The 21,511-nt window shown below is 35.7% G+C and overlaps 1 protein-coding gene and 1 long non-coding RNA gene across 2 annotated transcripts; both read right to left on the reverse strand.

Moving 5' to 3' along the window:
• Positions 1-10,723: 10,723 nt before the first annotated feature.
• LOC132786018 (uncharacterized) lies at positions 10,724-11,327 on the reverse strand. The gene is made up of 3 exons (XR_009632394.1): positions 11,236-11,327; positions 10,854-11,162; positions 10,724-10,798 (listed from the first exon to the last, which is right to left on the reverse strand). It is a non-coding gene; the product is annotated as an uncharacterized LOC132786018 (long non-coding RNA).
• Positions 11,328-12,154: 827 nt separating this feature from the next.
• On the reverse strand, positions 12,155-12,985 carry LOC132785989 (regulatory protein zeste-like). The gene is made up of 3 exons (XM_060792349.1): positions 12,886-12,985; positions 12,510-12,815; positions 12,155-12,454 (listed from the first exon to the last, which is right to left on the reverse strand). The coding sequence occupies exon 2, from the start codon at positions 12,813-12,815 to the stop codon at positions 12,528-12,530; it is 288 nt and encodes a 95-aa protein (XP_060648332.1). The 5' UTR covers positions 12,886-12,985; the 3' UTR covers positions 12,155-12,454; positions 12,510-12,527.
• Positions 12,986-21,511: the final 8,526 nt, after the last annotated feature.

The following is a 21,511-nucleotide window of genomic DNA, read 5'->3' on the forward strand; positions in this document are numbered from 1 at the left end:
CAGTGAAGTTAAAAAGTGGGAACGCAATTTTAATTGTAATTGATTTCAAATGTAAAATTAATGCTTTTTAATAGTTAGTTAGTTAGTTAGATATAATTATATGTATTACACTTAGTAGTAGTGAAAATAAAATATCTTTATATATAACAAATATCACAAATAAAAAATAGACTTTAAAGCTTCTTTTTACAATTCGTTACAATTCGAATGAACTCTTAGCTTAAAAGTAATTTATTCAAAGTTCAAAAGCAATTCTCATTATAATTGATTTAAGATTAAATTTAATACTTTTTAAAAGTTGATATAGATAAAAGATATATATTAATAATTACAACTTGATAGAATTTCTAGCAATCAGATCAAACTCTTTTAGAATGTTGTCAGCGAACTTCCGCTTAAAAGTTGAAAAGCAACTTTAATTATAATTTATTTCAAATGAAAGTTAATAGTAAAATTAAAAATAAATGAAATGCAAAAAACGAGAAATTAAATATGCACAAAAAAAGTAGAAAACAATTAATAGTTGTAATTATAAAATAAATAGCTAGTTGCATAAATAATTGCATAAATCAAAACAATCTTTTAAGCAAGCTCCACCTGCGGCGCAGCTAACTCTGACGTTGATTGCATTGATTCAATTAACTCGATACTTTGCATCTGCATCCTGCTGACACATCGATGCTGATGGGGCAAGCTGTTCTACACGTACATTCGTATGCAGCTGTTGCAGTTGCAGTTGCAAATTCAATTTGATGCTGCACATTGGCATTTATTAGCAGCGGCAGCAGCAAAACTGATAATCCTATTGTGGTTTTGTTGCCGCTCTTTAATTGCCATCACACTGCACACAAACACACACTCACACACTTGTACACACACACACACATACGTAGAGAGCAGCTCTTATGGTCGCCGCATGCGACAAACAAAAGCGGCTTTACTTTTCATGTTTTGCGGCGGCTGCGTTTTGAGGCGCCATTACTCACATCTCGGAGAATGGCCACGCGACTCGACTGCCCTCCCCTCTCTCTGCTTCCCCCTCTCTTAGCCTGTCAGCTGCACAAAGAATCGTAGCGGGGGGGCGATCGCAAACTATTTGGCCAAAAGTTTTCCTTTTCGGGGCTATTGTTTCAATTGTCAAACAAGCGGCCAAAGTTGGCTCAAAAAGTTTGCCAAATTCCCCGGCCGCAATTTAAGTGCTTTCCCCTTCCCCCCCCCATTCTTCGCCTGCCGCAAAACTTGTGGATACATTGGACAATTGGACTTAAAGCCTGATTAGCTAATTGCCTATTTCTAATTTGATTTGTCGCAATTTCAATTAAAATGCCCAACTGATAAGACATCAAACCTTGCAATTTATTATTACACTCTCTTCTTGGGGTATGGAGCAAGTGTTGCACGCAACTTCAAGAGTATAGAGGGGGGATGAGGTGAAATCACTGTGGCAGCTAAGAAGATTGTGCCCTTGAAAGGTGCTCAGGGTTTCGTCTTGCTATCGCTGTGGTTTTTGCCACATAAATGCTAATCGGATTTGACTTTCTATCGAATGCAGTAACACAGTTGCATAACTAACAAAGGGAGCTAGAAAGAGTCTTAACTAATGTTGCTTGTTGCATGCATTTGGCAGCAGCAGCTTTGCCTTTGTCTTTGAAGACAGCTTTGTAGTAGAGTTTTTGTCTTGAGAGTAAAGATAAGTCTAAATTTGAGAATTTTAATTTGTAAGAAGTAGCACATATTTCATTTGAATATTGAAGATTATTGAAGATTATTGAAGATTATAATACAAGATTGAATTATTCTTTCTTTTCTACTAAAAGTATATTTCATAAATTGATGAAAAGGAGAATAGATTCTTTCCAAGTTTAAATGGATAACTTCACTATTCTTTATATTTTATTGTATTTAATTCATCAAGAAAATAAACGCCAGCATGAACAATTTATCCATTCTCTGGATCTACCTTCTATAAAACTCTCTTTAATACAGTATTTGTATATATGTATATTATATTAGAAATTATACATACATGTACATATATGTAATATTATGTCTATAAGTTTGAGTCTCTCCTATAAATCTTTTAAAATAACACTTAATACAATTGCCCATAGTTTGTGGTAATATTCTAATAAACTTTAATTATGACCAGACAAAAACAAATCAAATTAAGTTCTATAATGGTGTTCGTCCTAAGAAATAAATACTTAATAAATATTTAAACAATATACAAAAAATATATATATTATCTACTACAAATATTTATAGTAAATATAAATAAATATATTTCATTCCAATATTCCATTATGAAACTTATCTGACAAAAATTGGTCACTTGGTAGTTCATTTAAAATTAGTTCAATACATTACATGTAATAAATACTAAATTTCTGTATTTTAAAAAGGAAATCAATAGACATTTTATTTAAAATAAGTTCATGAAATCGTGTTGCCATTTGTCTGTAAAAATAACCACTCACAATTAAAAATTAATATTCCTTTCACTGCTTCTCTGCAGTGTTTACTTTCTCACATTACCACAGAATGAAGCAATCAAGCGGAGGTGGCTAAATGGATTATGTCTTCATGCAGTTGACAGTTGATTAGCATTCAAGTTTTACAACATCAAAAACTGCAAACTCTTTCACTTTCCCCTTCCCTTCCCCCTCGCCACACTGCCCTCAGCACTTTTAATCACAACGCAATGAATTGAGCTAATGCCAAACCATTTATGAGTGGAAGCTGAGAGTTGAGGCAATGGCTGTGGCTATGACTGTGGCTGAAGCTGTGGCTGTTGGCCAATGCAGTGCTGAGGCTGGGGGATTTTTGTTAATGCAGCGGCGACCGCAACTACAAGTCTGAATAATTCGCTTATTGCAATTAAAAGCAATTATGCTCGTTGTTCTGGAAACCGCAAACTCATTAGCTTGGTGCACCAAAACCACAATGCAGCAAATCGCTTAACCGCAGCAACAACGCCAACAACAACAACAACAATTCATGTATGAGAATGTATTTGCGTATTTGAAATTGGCACTCACTTTGTCCAGAGGGAAGGATGAAAGAGAAAGGGGGAAAGGGAGAGGGGAAGCGAAAAGTGCTGCAAATTAGAATCTCGATCGCCTTTCAAATTACAAAACTTGAGTTGGCATTATTTGGGCACAAGGTTTTTGACATGCGTGTGAAGTGCTTTCAAACAGAGCTCAAACTGTGCAAAGAGGAAAGGAAAGAGGGAGAAAATGTTCCTTGAGGTGGTTGAATGTGTGTTTGCTTAGAAGGTTTTATGCATATGTCGGACATGTGGGAAATTCCATTAGGAAGTTTTCTTTGTTTGCATAACATTTGCATCTCTAACAGAAAATAAAATAATTTATTTGTGGCCAGCATGGGTCAGTTTACCATTCGCACAGATTTCGTTCGGCCAAGCCTCACATTTTAAGGGAATATTATTATTATTATTATTATTATTTTGTAATGGCTTCTGAGTGTTTGGCCAAAGCTAAGGGATAGCAGGAGAAAAAATGATTTGCATAAAATCGATTAAACATTTTTCAGCAAATAAAATGCATATTGAATTCAAATGAATACCAACAAATTCCCAACACACAATAGCAACAACTTTTTGAGTCGAGTCCACTCTGCTAAGTCCACTTGAGTGTGTGTGAGTGTGTATTCGTATCTGTGTGTGTGTGTGTTGCCTTTGTTATACAAAGTGCTTGTTTAAAATCCAGCAGCAGCAACTCGCTCTCTTATAAAATATCACATTCTTGATACAAACACACACACACACACACACACTTCAGACCACTTGTTATTTAAAACTCACTCGATACTAAATATATTATTATTATATTTCAACATTTTCCAAGCACACTTTTTAATGAATGAAGTTTCACTGAAGTTGCCCCAAAAGTATTTATTAAATTTCAAAGCTTTGCTTGCAAACATTTTATTTTTGTAAAAGAATTATAGCTCTATTGTTAAGAAATCACAAACAGATGCAACGTTTGAGATATTTAATTAGGTTTTTATACCCGTAGCCCATAGGGTAGAAGGGTATTATAAGCCAACAGAAGAAAGCATCTCTGACCCTATAAAGTATTTATATTATTGATCAGCGTCAATAAGTATATAATAAGTACAGACTTCAGTATATTTTAGTATATTTCGGTATATTTTTTTGGTATATTATCAGAATATGAATAACGGGTATCTCACAGTCGAGCACACTCAACACTATTGTATATTTTTGAGGTAGAAATTGTAGTATTTTTCAGTATATTATTTTAGTACATTTTCAAAATTTGGTAATGTTGAAAATGGGTAGCGGGTATCTCACAGTCAAACACACTTGACAATAATTTAGTATTTTAAACAAAAAGTACCGGGTATCACACATTCGAACACACTGCGCCACATTATGAAGGTGAAACTATATTGAAATACCAAATATAGCCTTCAGTATAAGTTAGTATTTTATTGGTATATTATTATGGTATATTTTCAGAATATTGTGTTATTGAAAATGAGTAACGGGTATGTCACAGTCGAGCACACTTAACACTATGGTATATTTCTAAGGTAGAAATTGCAGTATTTTTTTCAGTATATTATTTTGGAGCATACTTAACAATAATTTAGTATTTTTAGGTATATTTTTGGTATATTTTCACAAAATGATTTTATTAAATAAAAGGTAATGGGTATCTCACAGCCTAGCACACTGTAGCACATTATGAAGGTAGAACTATATTGAAATACCAAATTTTGCCTTTAGTATATGTTAGTATTTTATTGGTATATTATTTTGGAATATTTTCAGAATATTGTGTTAATGAAAATGAGTAGCGGGTGTCTCACAGTCGATCACACTTGACACTGTGGTATATTTCGAAGGTAGAACTTTAGGGATATACCAAAGTCGTCAGTCGGTATATTTTAGTATTTTTTGATGTAATATTAAGGTATAACTTTATTGAAATACCAAATATAGTATATGCTAGTATTATATGGGTATATTATTTTGGTATATTTTCAGAATATTGTGTTATTATTATGATAGACGGGTATTTCAGAGTCGATCACATTCGACACTGTGGTATATTTTGAAGGTTCAACTATATCGATATACCAAATATAGCCTTCGGTATATTTTAGTGTTTTTTTCAGCATTCGTTTTTATTGAAAATGAGTAGCGGTTATCTTACAGTCGATCACACTCGATAGTTGCTTTCTTACTAATTAATTTATATAACTATCAATTACTGGTAATTAGATAGATACTTTGTCTTGTCTTTATTTTAGCTGCCCAAGCTAAATACTTATCTGCAATTGAGTAAATGTGTTGAGAGAATATGATTTGCTGTTAGCAAAATAGTAACTAAATTTAAATGAACTTTGCATGTTGCAACATTCGATTGAATATGTTAATAATGCAATTTTGTTGAGCATAAATTTGCTAAACACTTTAAGTTCAAAATTCCTGGCAACACTTGAGGCAAGCTAGTAAACAAATACGCATCTTAATTATTATTTGTGTAATATTTTTGCATTGATTATGGCCAAACGATGTACCGAAATGTACTTTTGATATAAAATACGAAATATGTTAACTATAAATAAGTTTGCATAGCGTTAGCATCTTATGTGTGGTTGAGAATATCCTGTTAGTTGTGCATGCAACATGATTTGTTGTTGCATGCCACAACAGACGCAGCTACTGAGAGACGAAGTCGTTGCGAAGCGTATCAATTATGAGTTATGTGTAATTAATTTACAAATTCATTTGTGTGTGAACCGTATCGGATTATTCGATGGCAAGCAAAGGCATGACATAAGGTAAACAAGCAAGCGAGCAAGCACTTACTACTTCATAAACATGCCAAGGATGAGTCGTCTTAAGGCTGTCTAATAACCATTTGAGCAGGCGAATTAAGATGTGAGAGACAGTCAGAGAGAGAGATGCGTTTGTGTTCAAGTGGCCTGTTGAACATCATTAATAGCAAAAATGGATACGCAATTAGATTATGCAAACAAATGTCAAAGTTATTTGTATTTCATTTCTTAAGCAAGCAAAGTTAATTAATTACTGCACAACTTTAAGCTGGCCAAGGACTCACTGACTCACTGACTGACTGTCTGTTATGCAACGTTGTTGCTGTTGTTTTTGCTGGCCGGAATGCCATGAAATTACAATAATTTAAGAACTTTTGCTTCAGCTCCCCTAAGAACTTACTCAACTCTTAAGACGAGGACGCAAGGCAAAAGGATGATGATGATGATGATGATGATGAAGAGAATGCAGAGTGCGCTTCGTGGCATTAATGGCAACTTAAGCTCACTGCAAATTTAGTTGCAATGGCAACAGCAATGGTAAACGCAACGGCAACGGCAAGCATATCAAATATAAATGATGCAGCCGAAAGGCGTGCGGGCCACGCCCAGTTGCGCCCTCGCCCATAATGCCACAACTTGTCTGGCAAATGCAAATTCAAAAGCCAAATGAAAATGAAAATTAACGCGCATTTGGTTTGCATTCCACGACAAACAGACAGACAGACAGTTAGACAAACAAGCAAGCAAACTAGCGAGCAACAGCCAGCATAAGATACAATTTGAAAGACAATCTGAGATAGAATTTTGTTGTTGTTGTTGTTGTCGTTGCTAATGAAGCATCAGTTGAGCAAGTCGAAACGGGGCATTGCCCAAAGAGAGATGTTTTCTAGGCAAATGTCAAATGGAAAATGCCCTTGGAGTCGAATAGCGAAAACTTTTTTGGCAGCCACAACAAACTGCAAACTATATAAGATACAAACTAGAAAAGATACAACAGATACAATTGCCTTGGGAGCACTTTAAAGTGCCGACGCGACTTCCACTTCCAGTTCGAGTCAGGGCCAAATGCAAGAAGCCACAGCAGCAGTGGCAGATAGTGCGAGTGTAAAACTTCACAGCAGGCAAAAAGAAAATTGCTTGCAATAAATTTCAAATTAAATAGAAATTTGCAGCGCCAACTGAGACGGAGAGAGAGTGAAAAAATGCAAATCTCTGCTAATTCTTATAAATTATTAAATAAGAAAAAGTCAAATGATTCATTTTTAAGCTGCACCCTTCATCACTAAAGCTCAGCTGGCAGCAGCAGCAAGAGCAAAAAAAAAATGACCCCAAACCCAGACGAGCCAGAAAAGCTGGCAAAGAGCATTTTGCGGACACAAAAAAAGAAAAACGAGCGGAAAATGTGTGAGCAGAAGAAAAGCCTGGCAAAAGGGCAATGCAATGCAATGCTGAACAAGCATACTGCAAATGTGACTGCAAGTTTGAGTGTGTGAATGTGAGTGTGAGTGTGAGTGTGAGTTTTGGGTATGCAAGATTTAACAAGCGACGGCAAGTGAAATGATTTTGTCAAAGCTCTTAGAATGGACTTGCTACGAACGAATTCAAGGCTGAGCACACATAAATTTTGCAGGCACTGTTCACCACGCCTTCATTTTTGTTTACACTCCTTTTGCTATGTTTATTGTCGGCTGTCAGCAATATTAATAGCTTTCATTCTTTACACATTGGCAAAAGTTTCATTACCAACACTCGGAATACTCTCGATTCATATTCAAAGTTCCACTTGAGCTCAATCTTTAGTCACTCTTTGATGTGAAGATTATGTTAGGTACACTTCCAATATACCCTGTAATATTAAAAGTATTGAACTGAGCATTTCTAATTAAGAAGAAACGTATTTCACTTTTAACATTTATATTACACATTCACATTAGAAATCAAAATCAAAAAAGAAAGAAGAAGTCCTCATTTATATAGAGCATATATTAAAGCTTTCGATATATGAAATGGTATTTTTGATTATTCGAATAAAGATATTCGGAAAGAATAATAATAAAATGTTTTAATTCAAATTGTTATATGTGGCTGACAAATTGTCTCACAAGAAGTTGGGAAAAAAGTTGTTAAATAATATAAATTTTTTATGGTAATTTCATTCATATTAATTTCATTTTTTAACCATACATTTTTTAATCATAATTTTATTGTAGGAAACCCATAATATAATCAATATTAAAATTGTTTTCTACTTGGATCCGACAGAAGTCAAAAAAGGTATTAAAGTAATGGAAATATTTTTCAACATTCTAATGAATTGCATTTTAGAATCACTTCACTTTTTAAGTCTTTAAAACTATCATATAATTAAAAGAAAAAGATTCATAATTTTATGACATGCAACACCTTATATAAATATTATCAACATCAAAATGTATGCAACAAATAATTCATAAAGATAATAATGAGTAGTTGTCACACATCTCTAAGCAATACTTGCATTTATAGGGTATCTCTGAGTCGCAGTTGCTGCCTTCACAAACTTGTCTGCTGCTCCGACCTTGTCACAATATATTTTCAACTAAAATAGCAATCTATTATGCAGCTGCTTTCGAGTTGAGCATGCCACATTTTGTCATCTAATTGCGGGGTATGTCACACACACTTAGATCGACATTGGTTTATGGTTTGGACTTTAGTCACACAGTTCGTTGGTTGACATACGGTCACAGTGCACTCAATTGAAGACAGCGAAAAGTGAAAAGTGAAAAGAAATGCCCTGTCGCGTGTGGCATGTGGCATGTGGTCGGAGGCGAGGCAAAGTCAAGTTGCATGCTGGATTTCTTGCATACAAAGAAACGTTCCGTTTCGCTTTTCACTTTTCAGTTTTACTGCAATGGTGCACTTTGCTTTTGGCTTTGGCGTTGGCGTTGGCTTTACTTTGCTTTGCTTTTGCTTGCCAGCCAGCAGCCAGCGGCAAGCATAGAAAACGCGGCCAAGAGGAAGCAGCTACAAAGGCCGTGGCAAGCAGCCTAGAAATAGAAAGAGAATGAAAGAAGGAGGCGGAGGAGGAGGCAGTTGCATTTGCAGCTTCAGCTTCAACTTCGGCTTCGTCTGCTTCGGCGAATGTTGAATGCTGTGCACATGGCAGTTTATTCATGATTTCACATATTTTGTCATGGCACCGCCCCCACCTCTCTACTCCTCCCACTTGCTGGCCTTGTGCATTCCTCAAACTTCACTAGCCTTCGCTTTCTCTCTCTCTCTCCCCTTGGTTGTGCTCTGGCCATTGTTGTGCATTAGTCGACTGTTCGCCAGTTCGTTGCTTGCGCAAAAAAATATTGCCTTAGAGTTTGTGCAAACGTGGCAAGGCACTGTACACACACACCCACACACACTCACACCCACACACACACTCCCACTCCCACTCACATACATCTTTACACTGCACAGAAGCAATAGCAAAAGCTTTCTACATGATTTCTCTGGCGCGTGTTTTTGTTGTGGCGCTGCTGCTGCTTCCTAGCAATATTTTTTGCAGTTGCATGCCACCAACTCCCACTCCCACTCCCACTTTCACCCCCATTGCGCTGCTTTTGTGAAGTTGCGTTTTTATGGTTTTAACATGTTTACTTTAATATTGTGTATTTGTCTTGTCGGCGTTACTGTGACATATGTAGCTGGCGGTGCAAACGGACAGCAGCAACAGCAACAGCAACAGCAACATCAACAGCAGCAGCCAAGAACTTGGGACCTTGATAGGCAACTCAGCAGCAGTGGCAAGGCAATAAACAGGCGAGATCTTAGACTCCCAGAGGAATCAGCATTGCAAGTTGATATTTGATTTTCTTCAAACTGCATTCTGATAGACTTCAATAGGAAAAAGAGTGTTTGAGTATTTGAGAATGCAGTAAAAATTTATTGACCATTGAAAGGAAAGAAAATAATATGGTGGAAGTATAACTTAAAATATATTAGAATAGTTTTGATTACATAATTTGATACTTTTGAATTTTATTAGCAAATAATTTAACATACTAACACTTAAAAGGAAATGTTGTATAATAATCATGAGGAATATGAACACCATGCAATATATTTATTTGCTTTTGGTTTCTTTAAACTACAGAGATTTATTTGCCAAGAATCACAATTTAATGAATGCTTAGGAATAATTTTGTACTATAGAATTTACCACTAATGAGTTTTATTTATCAGCAGCCCCAATTGAAGGTATTAAACTACAAAAAGAACTTTATAGAAGTGGCGTTGATTTCATATGCTTTAATTTTCCAACAATTACAATTCAATAGATTAACTCATAAAAAGAAATATCCTAGAATATCATACTATTTTTTACTTTTGGTTTCCTTTGTATTGACTTTAAAATTATTAATATTTATTTGTAAACAACTACATTTTTTGTTGAGTAAGTATGAAGCAGATCATTTTACCTGACAATCCATTTATTTGCTTTTGGTTTGTTTAAGAATGATTTCGTCTATAGCACTTAAAACTTTTTACTGTGTGACTTTACTCAACAACTATTATTTAATATTATTAACATCTCTAAGAAAATGTTGTCCAATTTGTAGAAATAAGAATAAGATCTCGCAATACCTTTTATTTCTTTTGTTTAGTCAGTAAATTTGTTATTGCAATTTGTGATTATAGACTCCTTCTCATTGTCCTCAAAAATTACTTTTCAGTTTATCTTAATTTTGAAAATTTATTATTATATGAATTGTTTAAATATAAATGAAATGCATTTTTGTAATATATATTTATTTACTTTAAGTTATATTTAATATTATTTATTTAGTTTTGACAAGCTTATTTTTATTGCCAACCTTTAATAACACATAATCTATGTCACAAGTGTTGAGCATAAAAGTATTGGGCAAGGCAATTTTTAGATTTATTTCGTTCTCTTTCAAGTTACAATGGCACGTACACGTCGTTGAAAATACTAAAATAGAATAAAATATTAAAAATAGAAATAAAATATTAATATGCAAAATTACATTTTATGTGCTGCGTTTTCATTGTAATTGATCCTCCTGCCTCATTAGAATGCTTATCTCTATTTCCATCAGCTGGACTCGAAGTTCATGCAACACACGCATACGTTCGAGTTCCAGCTCTGCCTTTGTCACCTCAAGCGCCTTGACCTCCACGGCCAGCTCCCTGTAGCTGAGCTCTGCCTTTTTCATCTCAATGTAGCGCATACGCTCTTCATCGCCCATGCCGCCGCCGGTCGTCCAACCTTCATCATCCGTTGCCGTTGTGGCTGTTGTGGCAGGCACAGGCATAAGCAAGCTGTTAGGATCCGCCTTTTTGAAATAATTTTTAGAATTATAATATATAATATATAAAAATTAAAAATAATTATAAAATAGAATTTACCTTAGCAAATATTTCCGATTCAGTCGACTTCTAAATGACAACTCCAAAAATATGCTGCTTGGGTGACTTGACAGCTTTTCATTGACAGCTCCAATCTGTCAAGTTTGTAGGGGTGAGCATTGTCCATTAATTCGCAATTTGAATTTAAATTGTATGGTGGTATCAATATTTGCAACGCGACTATTGTGCATAACATTTGCATTCGATGATAGATGCACTCGCCAACAGATGTTAGTATATTATTAATCTATTAATCGAATATTTGCGGTGAGTTGGCAGGAAAAGAAAGATGAAGATCTTCTAACACGTTTTTGTGGCCTTTGGCTGCTGTGATAGTAGACTGATCAAAATTTTCCTCAAAAACTACTTCATTTTAAAAACTTATTATATGAATTGTTATATATAAATGAAATACATTTTTGTAATATATATTTGTCGTGGAACAGACAGTTAAATTGTAAAGTTTGAATTCCCATGACTGTTAAATTAGCATAATTAGATTAGTAATGTAAATGTTAAGAACATTGTCAGTGTTAAGAAACGCTAAATAAAGATATGAAGAAAAAGGATGGTGGATTGGTGAAGGCGAGGTCCGAGCGGGACGGCTATACGGGCTGAGCGTGGCGCGATTGTTCTCGAAGCGTCAGTAAAGAAGAAGACGCAACGAGAGACATTGGCGACTCGCTACGCTTTTACCGAATAAGAATCAAAATGGAAAATATTAATTTAAATGATTCATGTACATATTTATATATTTTAATTTATTTTTCATATTATTTATTTAGTTTTAACAAGCATATTTTTATTGCCAACCTTTAATAGCATTTCCCTCTTATTCTTGTTCAATTACTTCACTGCAAGTCAACTGTTTTAATCCTATTATAAGTAAAAGCAAGCATAAATAATGCAAGTGTAAAAATGAGCTGCATGCATATAAAGTATATATTTGAGTGTGTTGCCAATTTGTAAATTGAGAATTGAATTTAATAAGTGAGTTCAGCTGTTGCTCAGCTTATTATAATGATGTAATGATGTCGACAACGCAGACCCCAAAAAAGAGGCAAAAGCAATTGCTGTTTGTATTATATAAGTTAAATGCATGTACTACATAATCTAATTATGTCACAAGTGCTGAGCATAAAAGTATTGGCCAAGGCAATCTTTAGATTTGTTTCGTTCTCTTTCGAGTTACAATGGCACGTACACGTCGTTGAAAATACTAAAATAGAATAAAATATTAAAAATAGAAATAAAATATTAATATGCAAAATTACATTTTATGTGCTGCGTTTTCATTGTAACTGATCCTCCTGACTCATTAGAATGCTTATCTCTATTTCCTTCAGCTGGACTCGTAGTTGATGCAACTCACGCATATGTTCGAGCTCCAGCTCTTTCATTGTCACCTCAAGCGCCTTGGCCTCCACGGCCAGCTCTTGCTCCCTGTAGCTGAGTTCTGCCTTTCTCATCTCAATGTAGCGCATACGCTCATCATCGCCCATGCCGCCGCCCGTCGTCCCACCTTCAACACCCGCTGTTGTGGCAGGCACAGGCATAAGCAAGCTGTTAGGATCCGCCATCTTGAAATAATTTTTAGAATTATAATATATAATATATAAAAATTAAAAATAATTATAAAATTGAGTTTACCTTAGCAAATATTTCCGATTCAGTCGACTTCTAAATGACAACTCCAAAAATATGCTGCTTGGGTGACTTGACAGCTTTTCATTGACAGCTCCAATCTGTCAAGTTTGTAGGGAAGAGCATTGTCCATTAATTTGCAATTGGAATTTAAATTGTATGGTGGTATCAATATTTGCAACGCGACTGTTGTGCATAACATTTGCATTCGATGATAGATGCACTCGCCAACAGATGTTAGTATATTATTAATCTATTAATCCAATATTTGCGGAGAGTTGGCAGGATCACTTTTGCCATTCACATTAGTATCGTATTAATCAATATCGATATCGAACTTAGATTAATCAAATAATATTGATACCCACGCTTAATCTAGGCTAGACCATCTCTTTTTAATTCGAAAGCTAAAGAGATAAGTTGTGCCGCAGCAAAACTATTAAAATAAATCTGACGAAGTCCGTCATAATATTATATATGTGGGAATGGGTCTGGCAACGCCAATCTATCCCCCTATCGATGATATGAAGAAAGGAGTATCGATGATATGAAGAAAGGAGTATCGATTGAGAAGGAGTATCGATGGAGAAGGAGTATCGATGGAGAAGGAAGTCGATAGAATATACTTAGAAGATAACTTTTGTGACGACGACTAAATAAGCAAGACGTGCTAACGACGACCGCGACGAATATATTAAAATAATTTAATTAATCAATAAACTAAATACAATAATAATTAAGGATTAAATTTATGAAATAATAAATAAATATTAACATAAAACCAATCCCACATATATATTTATTATTGGTGTTGCTCGGGAGTTCGCACTATTCAAAGTGCATTTTCCAAACATTCTTTGGCTTTCTCGTTGGTACTTTGCGAGAAAACCAAATTTCTTAATTTTCACTAGTACCCTTTTCTTGGTGTAGGATATTGTGTGTGTTAAATCACGTGGCGACGCCCACAGATATGAGAATTGAATTGTTTGATTATAGAATTTAAAACTGAAGAGTTTTATTTGCATTTAACTATAGTTTAAAAGATAAGTACTTAAAAGTAAATGTTGTATAATTCACATGATTAATATGAACACCATGCCATACTTTTAATAGAATGCTTAGGAATAAGAGATTAAACTGCAAAAAAAAAACTTTGTAGAAGTGGTCTTGCTTTCATATATGGTACTCTTGGTTTTCTTAGAACTATTAAGTTTTATTTTTCAACAACTACAATTCAATAAATGAACGCTTAAAACGAAATTTCGCACATGAGGACGATGGTAATACTTATATTTGTTTTTGGTTTCTTAAGTAATCAATTTAAGTATAGTTTTAAAAATTATTGAGGTTTATTTTCTAACAACTATAAAGTATAAAGAAGTTAATTAACTGACAATACTTTTATTTGCTTTTGGTTTCGTAAAGAATGATTTCGACTATAGAAGTTAAAACTATTGAGTAGCTTTGCTCAACAACTAATATTTAATATTATTAAAATCTCTAAAGAAATTGTGTAGAATTGGCATGAGAAAGATGAAGATCTTCCAACACGTTTTTGTGGCCTTTGGCTGCTGTGATAGTAGACTGATCAAAATTGTCCTCAAAAACTACTTAATTTTAAAAACTTATATGAATTGTTTAAATACAAATGAAATGCATTTTTGTAATATATATTTATTTACTTTAATTTATTTTTCATATTATTTATTAAGTTTTAACAAGCATATTTTTATTGCCAACCTTTAATAGCATTTCCCTCTCATTCTTGTTCAATTACTTCACTGCAAGTCAACTATTTTAATCCCATTATAAGTAAAAGCAAGCATAAATAATGCAAAAGGGTAAAAATGAGCTGCATGCATATAAAGTATATATTTGAGTGTGTTGCCAATTTGTAAATTGAGAATTGAATCTAATAAGTGAGTTCAGCTGTTGCTCAGCTTATTATAATGATGTAATGATGTCGCCAGCGGAGACCCCAAAAAAGAGGCAAAAGCAATTGCTGTTTGTATTATATAAATTAAATGCATGTACTACATAATCTAACTATGTCACAAGTGTTGAGCATAAAAGTATTGGCCAAGGCAATCTTTAGATTTGTTTCGTTCTCATTCGAGTTTCAGTCCGTATTAATTCTAATTAAATTTGTTATTCAAAATGGAAATGTGGCACGTACACGTCAGCCATTTGGCAAGTGTTAACCTTTTGCCAGTTGCCCCAGTCGCATCTCTAAGCCTTGGTAAATGGACAAACATTGACGGCGACAATTCGCACGAAGCCCGAGCACAACCTTGACATTTTTTTTTTTTTGTGTGTGTAGCTTGTTTCTCTTCTGCTTGGTTGTGTGTGTGTGTGTGTGTTTTTCGTTTTCGTTTGCCTGTTTTCATTACACTAATGAAGTCATGTGCGAATGTAAGCACAACGAGTGAGTGTGTGTGTGTGTGTGGGAGAGTGTGTGACAGACATGTGAGGAGGTGTGTGTGCGGTGTGTGTGTGTAACCAGCAGCAACGTACAACGATGTGTAGTCCAGGCAAACGAGTGTCAGACACATAAAAGGTGCAAGCCCAGGCGCTGGCAGCGACGCCTCATTAAACCATTTTATTGTGCCTAACGTTATGAAACGGCCTTAACTTTGTCAAAGACTCGCATAACGCATACGCCGTGTGTACTGCAAAAAAAAACTGTTAAGACTTTAAAACGAGCAAAAAGTTAAGTGAGAGGAAAACAACTCGAAGCTAAATTGTAAGAGGACAGAAATATTTCAACAGGAATTTACGATGCGCGCACACTAAATGCTCATTTAGTTTGCACTTTTATTTAGAAACTTCGTTTTGCACGTTTGCCAAATTGTCTGCGGTGGCGAAACTCAGCCAGAGCCACAGCCACAGCCACAGCCACCAACAACCACCAGAAACCGCCAACGAAAACAACAGGCAACCACAACGAGTGCCAAGCCAGGACAACAACAACGTTGTTCGCTCTCTCCTCTCTCTCTTTTCTACGGCCGAGTGCAATAATAATGAAGACAGAGGCGTAAATTTTGCTTTGGCTGCAGCCCGTAAGAAGATGGAGAAGAGAGCGCTGCAGGTGCTGACTCTTGTGGCTTTGGCTCCTGCCAGGTGAGCCACGTTGTCAGCGGAAGGTAGCAACAAATTTTCGTTGCGAAAGCTTTTAGTGAATTTATGGCAAGGAAATTTCCTCCCAGCAACTGCAACGCTGCCCGTTTGTTTATGTCTTGCCTGGTGGAAAGATGCTCCGTCCGGCATGTGTTCAACTTCATACATAATGCACTTGCAACCAGAAGCAAAGCAAAGAAGCTATCTAATGATCCAAAACCGAGCTGAGCAGCAAATTGAATGCCAAGAATTTTGTCTGAGATTTCACAACGAACACACACACAATTAATTTTTGATATATTCTCCAAAAACAGTGAAACAGAAATCCGCTTCAGCTCACTCTCTCTGCGATTGGAATTTACGTGGCTTCATTTTGCTTTTGCTGTTGCCTTCTACTTGGCAGTATCAATTACCTGGCTCTGTTTCACGAATTTCCCCCCCAAAAAACGAAAAATAAAACGAGCACAACCTTGAAGAAATCCGTCAAATTCCATTCGCTGTTGCGCTATTTTGTCTGCTGATATCGTGCAGCGACTCTTGTTTCCATTCTTATTTAGCTCCGCGTGCACACATCAACAAAAGTTGATTAAAGTTTATGCGCAAAAAACAAATTTAACTTTTAAGTCATCAGCGAAAGAGAAAGAAAACGCAGCAGTTGAGCAGCATTTGAGCAGCAGCAGGTAGCAGCAGGTAGCTTAACAATTTCAGCGAGTTGCCACGCCATATGCGAAGATCCTTGACAGCCTAGGCAACACATACAAACAGACAGAGAGACAGTGAGACAGACTGAGCTACAGCTGTATAATTGTGTTACCATAAAAGTCAACTCCATATGCTTGGCAACCGAAGGAAATACCCTGTAAAAAGCATAGAATAGAAGTAAGGAGTTTACCTTTATATTTCATAATTTATAGAGTAACTGCTAGTCGTGCATATCCTCGCCTTTCTCATTCATATATGTATTGCATCTTTTATCAAAAAAATGCTATCATGAACAGCATTTCGTTAAACTTATTCACTGACTGCAAAGGGAAAATAAGTGCTTCGTACGCAAAGGGGGGGGAGTTGCCTTGGGTACAAAGGGTGGGATAACTGCATCCATATACTCGCTGCTGCTGTCTGCCATTGTTTAACTTGCAGTTGGTATGTCGGCCTCCATTTTACCGCATCGCCAGGCAACGTTGTCGACTGTATTTGCATTCAACTTAATTGCGTTTTAAGTAGATTTGCGGTGACATGTGAAAGCACACACAAACACACACTGAGTGTGTATGTGTGTGTGTGTGTGTGTGTGTATTGTATTCTCTGTGTCGCTGACTACAATATTCTTTTACAGCATTTTTACCCGAGTAAGACAGCAACAGCGATGTACTTAAGCACTGAAGCTGGAAACAGACCGCAGCTCAAGTGCTCTCAGGCTTTGACTTCGCTCAAGGCAAATGCTTGGCTATAATATTCCAATTATACATTTAATGAAAAGATAAAAGTATTAGACATACACAGACACAGTTGTATTTATAGCCAGAGACATTAAAGTTGTTGTGTTAATGGCAGCTTATTGTGTTTTGAAACGTCATCGCATCATTGTCGCACACATAATATATATAATATAATATTAATACTCCCACAAAATCTGGACACGTATTTAGAGGCAGCTGTAAATCTCTTGAAATCTTCTCTGCGCTGCCAAATCTCTGCCTGTCTCCTGTCTCCTGTCTCTACTGTGTTCTGTTGTCATGCGTTGAGCTGAGCAGCTTTCTGTCTTTTACTTTTCTACACGTGTCAAACTAATTTCACATTTTGTTACCTTTTACACCTTGGCGCATTTGTGTCGCCAACGCCTCTCCATCTCCCCATTCCGTTGCAGCCTAGGCCAGAGCATTGCCACGCTTGCAAAAGCGACGCCAGAGGCTCATTGAAATTCATAAAATATTTGCACAGCGAAATGGGCTACGTAGAGCGTAGAGTGTAGAACGTAGAGGGCGTAGAGAGTACTGAGCACTGAGGCTGCAGGCGCTGTATTATGTGTCAAGCACGTTTGAATTTAAATTCAAATATTTGCCATAGAAGGCAAACAAATAAGCAGAAATATGGTAAACAGCAATAAGCAGCAATGCCAATGCCAAATGCGAATGCGAATGCGAATGCCAATGTGAATGGAAATGGCAAATGGCAAATGTGAACAGCAAGCAAGTTAAGTACTTGGCTACATGTGTCTCTACTTACCGACCCCATCCACTACTACTATTGAACAACAAATCTGTTTCACCTCCACACATATTAAGTTGACGTGTCGACTACATCAGAAAAAAAGAGAGAAATACCATTTATGTTTGCTAACATTAAGTATACGACTGCATCAGTTGGCGATTGCTCGCTTTTTTGCTGTGACTAATTACTTGGCTACGGGGCAGATTTATATACAAATGTTGATACTTCTTTTGGTATATTAAGTATACGTAAGAGTGCACCATGATCGGAGTTTCAATTAAGTGGAGTAAGCAATGCTTTAATGTAAACTAGATAGTAGAAATAGTTATTTTCTATAACTAAAGTCTTCTTTACCAATTGTACATACAATTTGAATAAAAAATTATTATTTTTAGAATCAACATCAATTAGTTGATTCACAACTAAATTTGAAAGAATATTCTTTTCACTTATGTATAAATCCAACCTCAATTGGATAATTCACAACTAAATTTTAAATAGCATTCTCTTTACATATTAATTTAAATTCAATAATATTTATTTCACCTTTAAATTCAACTTTAATTAAATGCTTGTTTGCCTCCTTTATTCCTCATTTCACAATTAAAGAGTTTGCTTGAAAGACTAGTAAAAAACACATTCCAATCTTCGTCTTTCTTAAGCATTCAGCAACCGATTAAAAATAATATTCCATTCACTTCTAAATTCAACTTTCTTACTATTCTTATCAGTTATAAACTCATCCTCAATTAGATGATTCACAACTAAATTCAAAATAATATATCTTTCACTTATAAATCCAACTTGAATAAAATTCCTTTCACTTATAAATTCACCTCTTTCATTCCTCACCTTACAATTAAAGACTTGGCTTAAAAGACTAGCAAGGAAAATCTCATTCTAATCTTCGTCTTTCTCAGGCATTCAACAACTGATTAAAAATAATATTCCATTCACTTCTGAGTTCAACTTTCATAATATTTATATCACTTATAAACTCAACCTCAATAAGATGATTCATAACTAAATTAAAAATAATATTTCATTTACGTATAAATCCAACCTTAATAATATTCCTTTTACTTACAAATTCATCTTCAATTAAATGCTTCTTCGCCTCTTTGATTCCTCATTTTACAATTAAAGAGTTGGCTTAAAAGACTAGCAAAAAAATCTCATTCTAATCTTTGTCTTTCTCAGGCATTCAACAACTGATTAAATATAATATTCCTTTCATTTATAAACTCAACTACAATAATATTCCTTTCACTTATAAATCCAACCTCAATAAGATGATTCATAACTAAATTAAAAATAATATATCTTTCAGTTATAAATCCAACTTTAATAATATTCCTTTCACTTACAAATTCATCTTCAATTAAATGCTTCTTCGCCTCTTTCTTTCCTCACTTTACAATTAAAGAGTTGGCTTAAAAGACTAGCAAAAAAAATTTCATTCTAAGCTTCGCCTTTCTCAGGCATTCAACAACTGATTAATTACCTAAAGCAAACTCAAAAAAAATGCATTGAAATTGAAATTCATTAATCGGTAATTGAATTCCTTTTTACTTCAGCATTTCTGCGAAACAGATTTCTTTGCATATTTTAAATGTACGACAAACTGAAAAAGCGAAAAGTTTGCAGTGATTTGTACACGTGCGCTAATTACTCAGAAATTTCGACTGTCTTGCTGAGTTCCAGACTAGACGCGACCTTCTCCTCGATTGATTGACAGGTCCAGACAGCTGTGCGACAAATGAAGAAAGCCTCTGCTAATCCTGTCTGCCACACAGCGAATGTTTTGCACTGGCTCTGCATAATAAGTTAAGCACAGACACCGAACAGACTTAGTTCAGCCCTCGAAGGCAACCACCTAGCATATAATATATGAGCATGTGATTCGACAAAGAGCACCCAAGGCGATAGCTTTGGCTTTGGGGCGCTGTCAATGTAGCTGCTGCGAATATTGTATTATGATTTGTGGCCAAGAATACAGTATACAGCATAGTTATGGGGCACTTTGCACGTTTGCCAAGGCCATGTTGGCATTTGCAAATTTTCACGCAGTTTTTGGCGCGTCGAAGTGGATTGGTGGATGGCTCCCCGGGAGCCAATAAATCTTCGATTGTTGTGTCGCCTTTGAAAGTCGTCGTCCTTTCGCGCCACATTTGTTGGCCTAATTGCGGCGTCAGCGAGCCAAGAAAAACAGCCAAAGAAAAAAAAGGAAAACCAAAAACAGCCAAAAGCTGCCATTACGCCTGCAAATCCAGCAGTCAAAGACGAAGTCGTTGTCATTGTCGTTGTCTTCATTGGGCCAATATAAAAATGGCTTTTATTGTTACACTGACCTTGCCGAAAATGGCCATTGAGCATCGTATTTCTACTCGAATATCAAGTGAATTTAAGTTGATTTCGAACGAGTGACAACTTTTCACATGCTACACACTACACACACTTCGCTTAACCTTGCCAATTAATGTGAAAAATAGAACTCGCCTCCATCTCTCTCTGACAACAAATAGCAATACACTCCTTGTTGAGCGTATATTTTTAGCTCGGACTGTGTGGACACGCCTTTGCTTGCCCCGTGTTGTCCACTGCGAAGATAAATTGATGTTGTCGAAGCCAGGACAAATGTGAAGGAGGAGGAGGAATCCGACCGAAAGTATGTTTGCAAAAGTGTCTGTCGATTTGTCAGACTGTTTGGTTGCTTGCCATTGTTATCACCTGAGTTTCAGCAATTGTCTAAACTATTGACTCGACTCCTCATAATTTTGGTATTTTTGTTTTAAACTGTCGCAACTGCAAACGAAAAAAAAAAAGAAAAACGAATTGAATACAGCAATTAATTTTTATTGTAGTATATGTTGAGGTGTCATGTTTGCATTGCTCTCCAAATGCCGCACATATATCACTTGTCAACCTTCGTCCCGCCCCCCTACGCTCTCGTTTTGGCATTTTTGTAACACACAGTGAGAGAGAAAGGGAGAATTTATCGAGCCAGTCTGGGACCATATATCAGGCGCATTTGTCAGGCACTGTCAATAGCTTTTAGACATCGAGGGAGCTCTGGCTCTGGCAAAGCTTTGGCTTGTCAATGACTTCAATTGAACTCTTCGATTATTGATTTCCATGCTCGAGAGTGTGTGTGTTTTGTAATTTTGGCAATTTAAATGTCATTAAAAACAATCTACGAAAAAGTTGTGCGAAAGATCGAATTGTTGCTGCAAAAGTATTTATGCAATTTTGTGGCAGCTGCTTGAACAACAAACCGAACAAACGAACAAGCAACAGACGAACA

The sequence above is a fragment of the Drosophila nasuta genome, chromosome 2R (genome assembly GCF_023558535.2).
Source record: "Drosophila nasuta strain 15112-1781.00 chromosome 2R, ASM2355853v1, whole genome shotgun sequence".
In the NCBI taxonomy this organism is placed as follows: domain Eukaryota; kingdom Metazoa; phylum Arthropoda; class Insecta; order Diptera; family Drosophilidae; genus Drosophila; species Drosophila nasuta.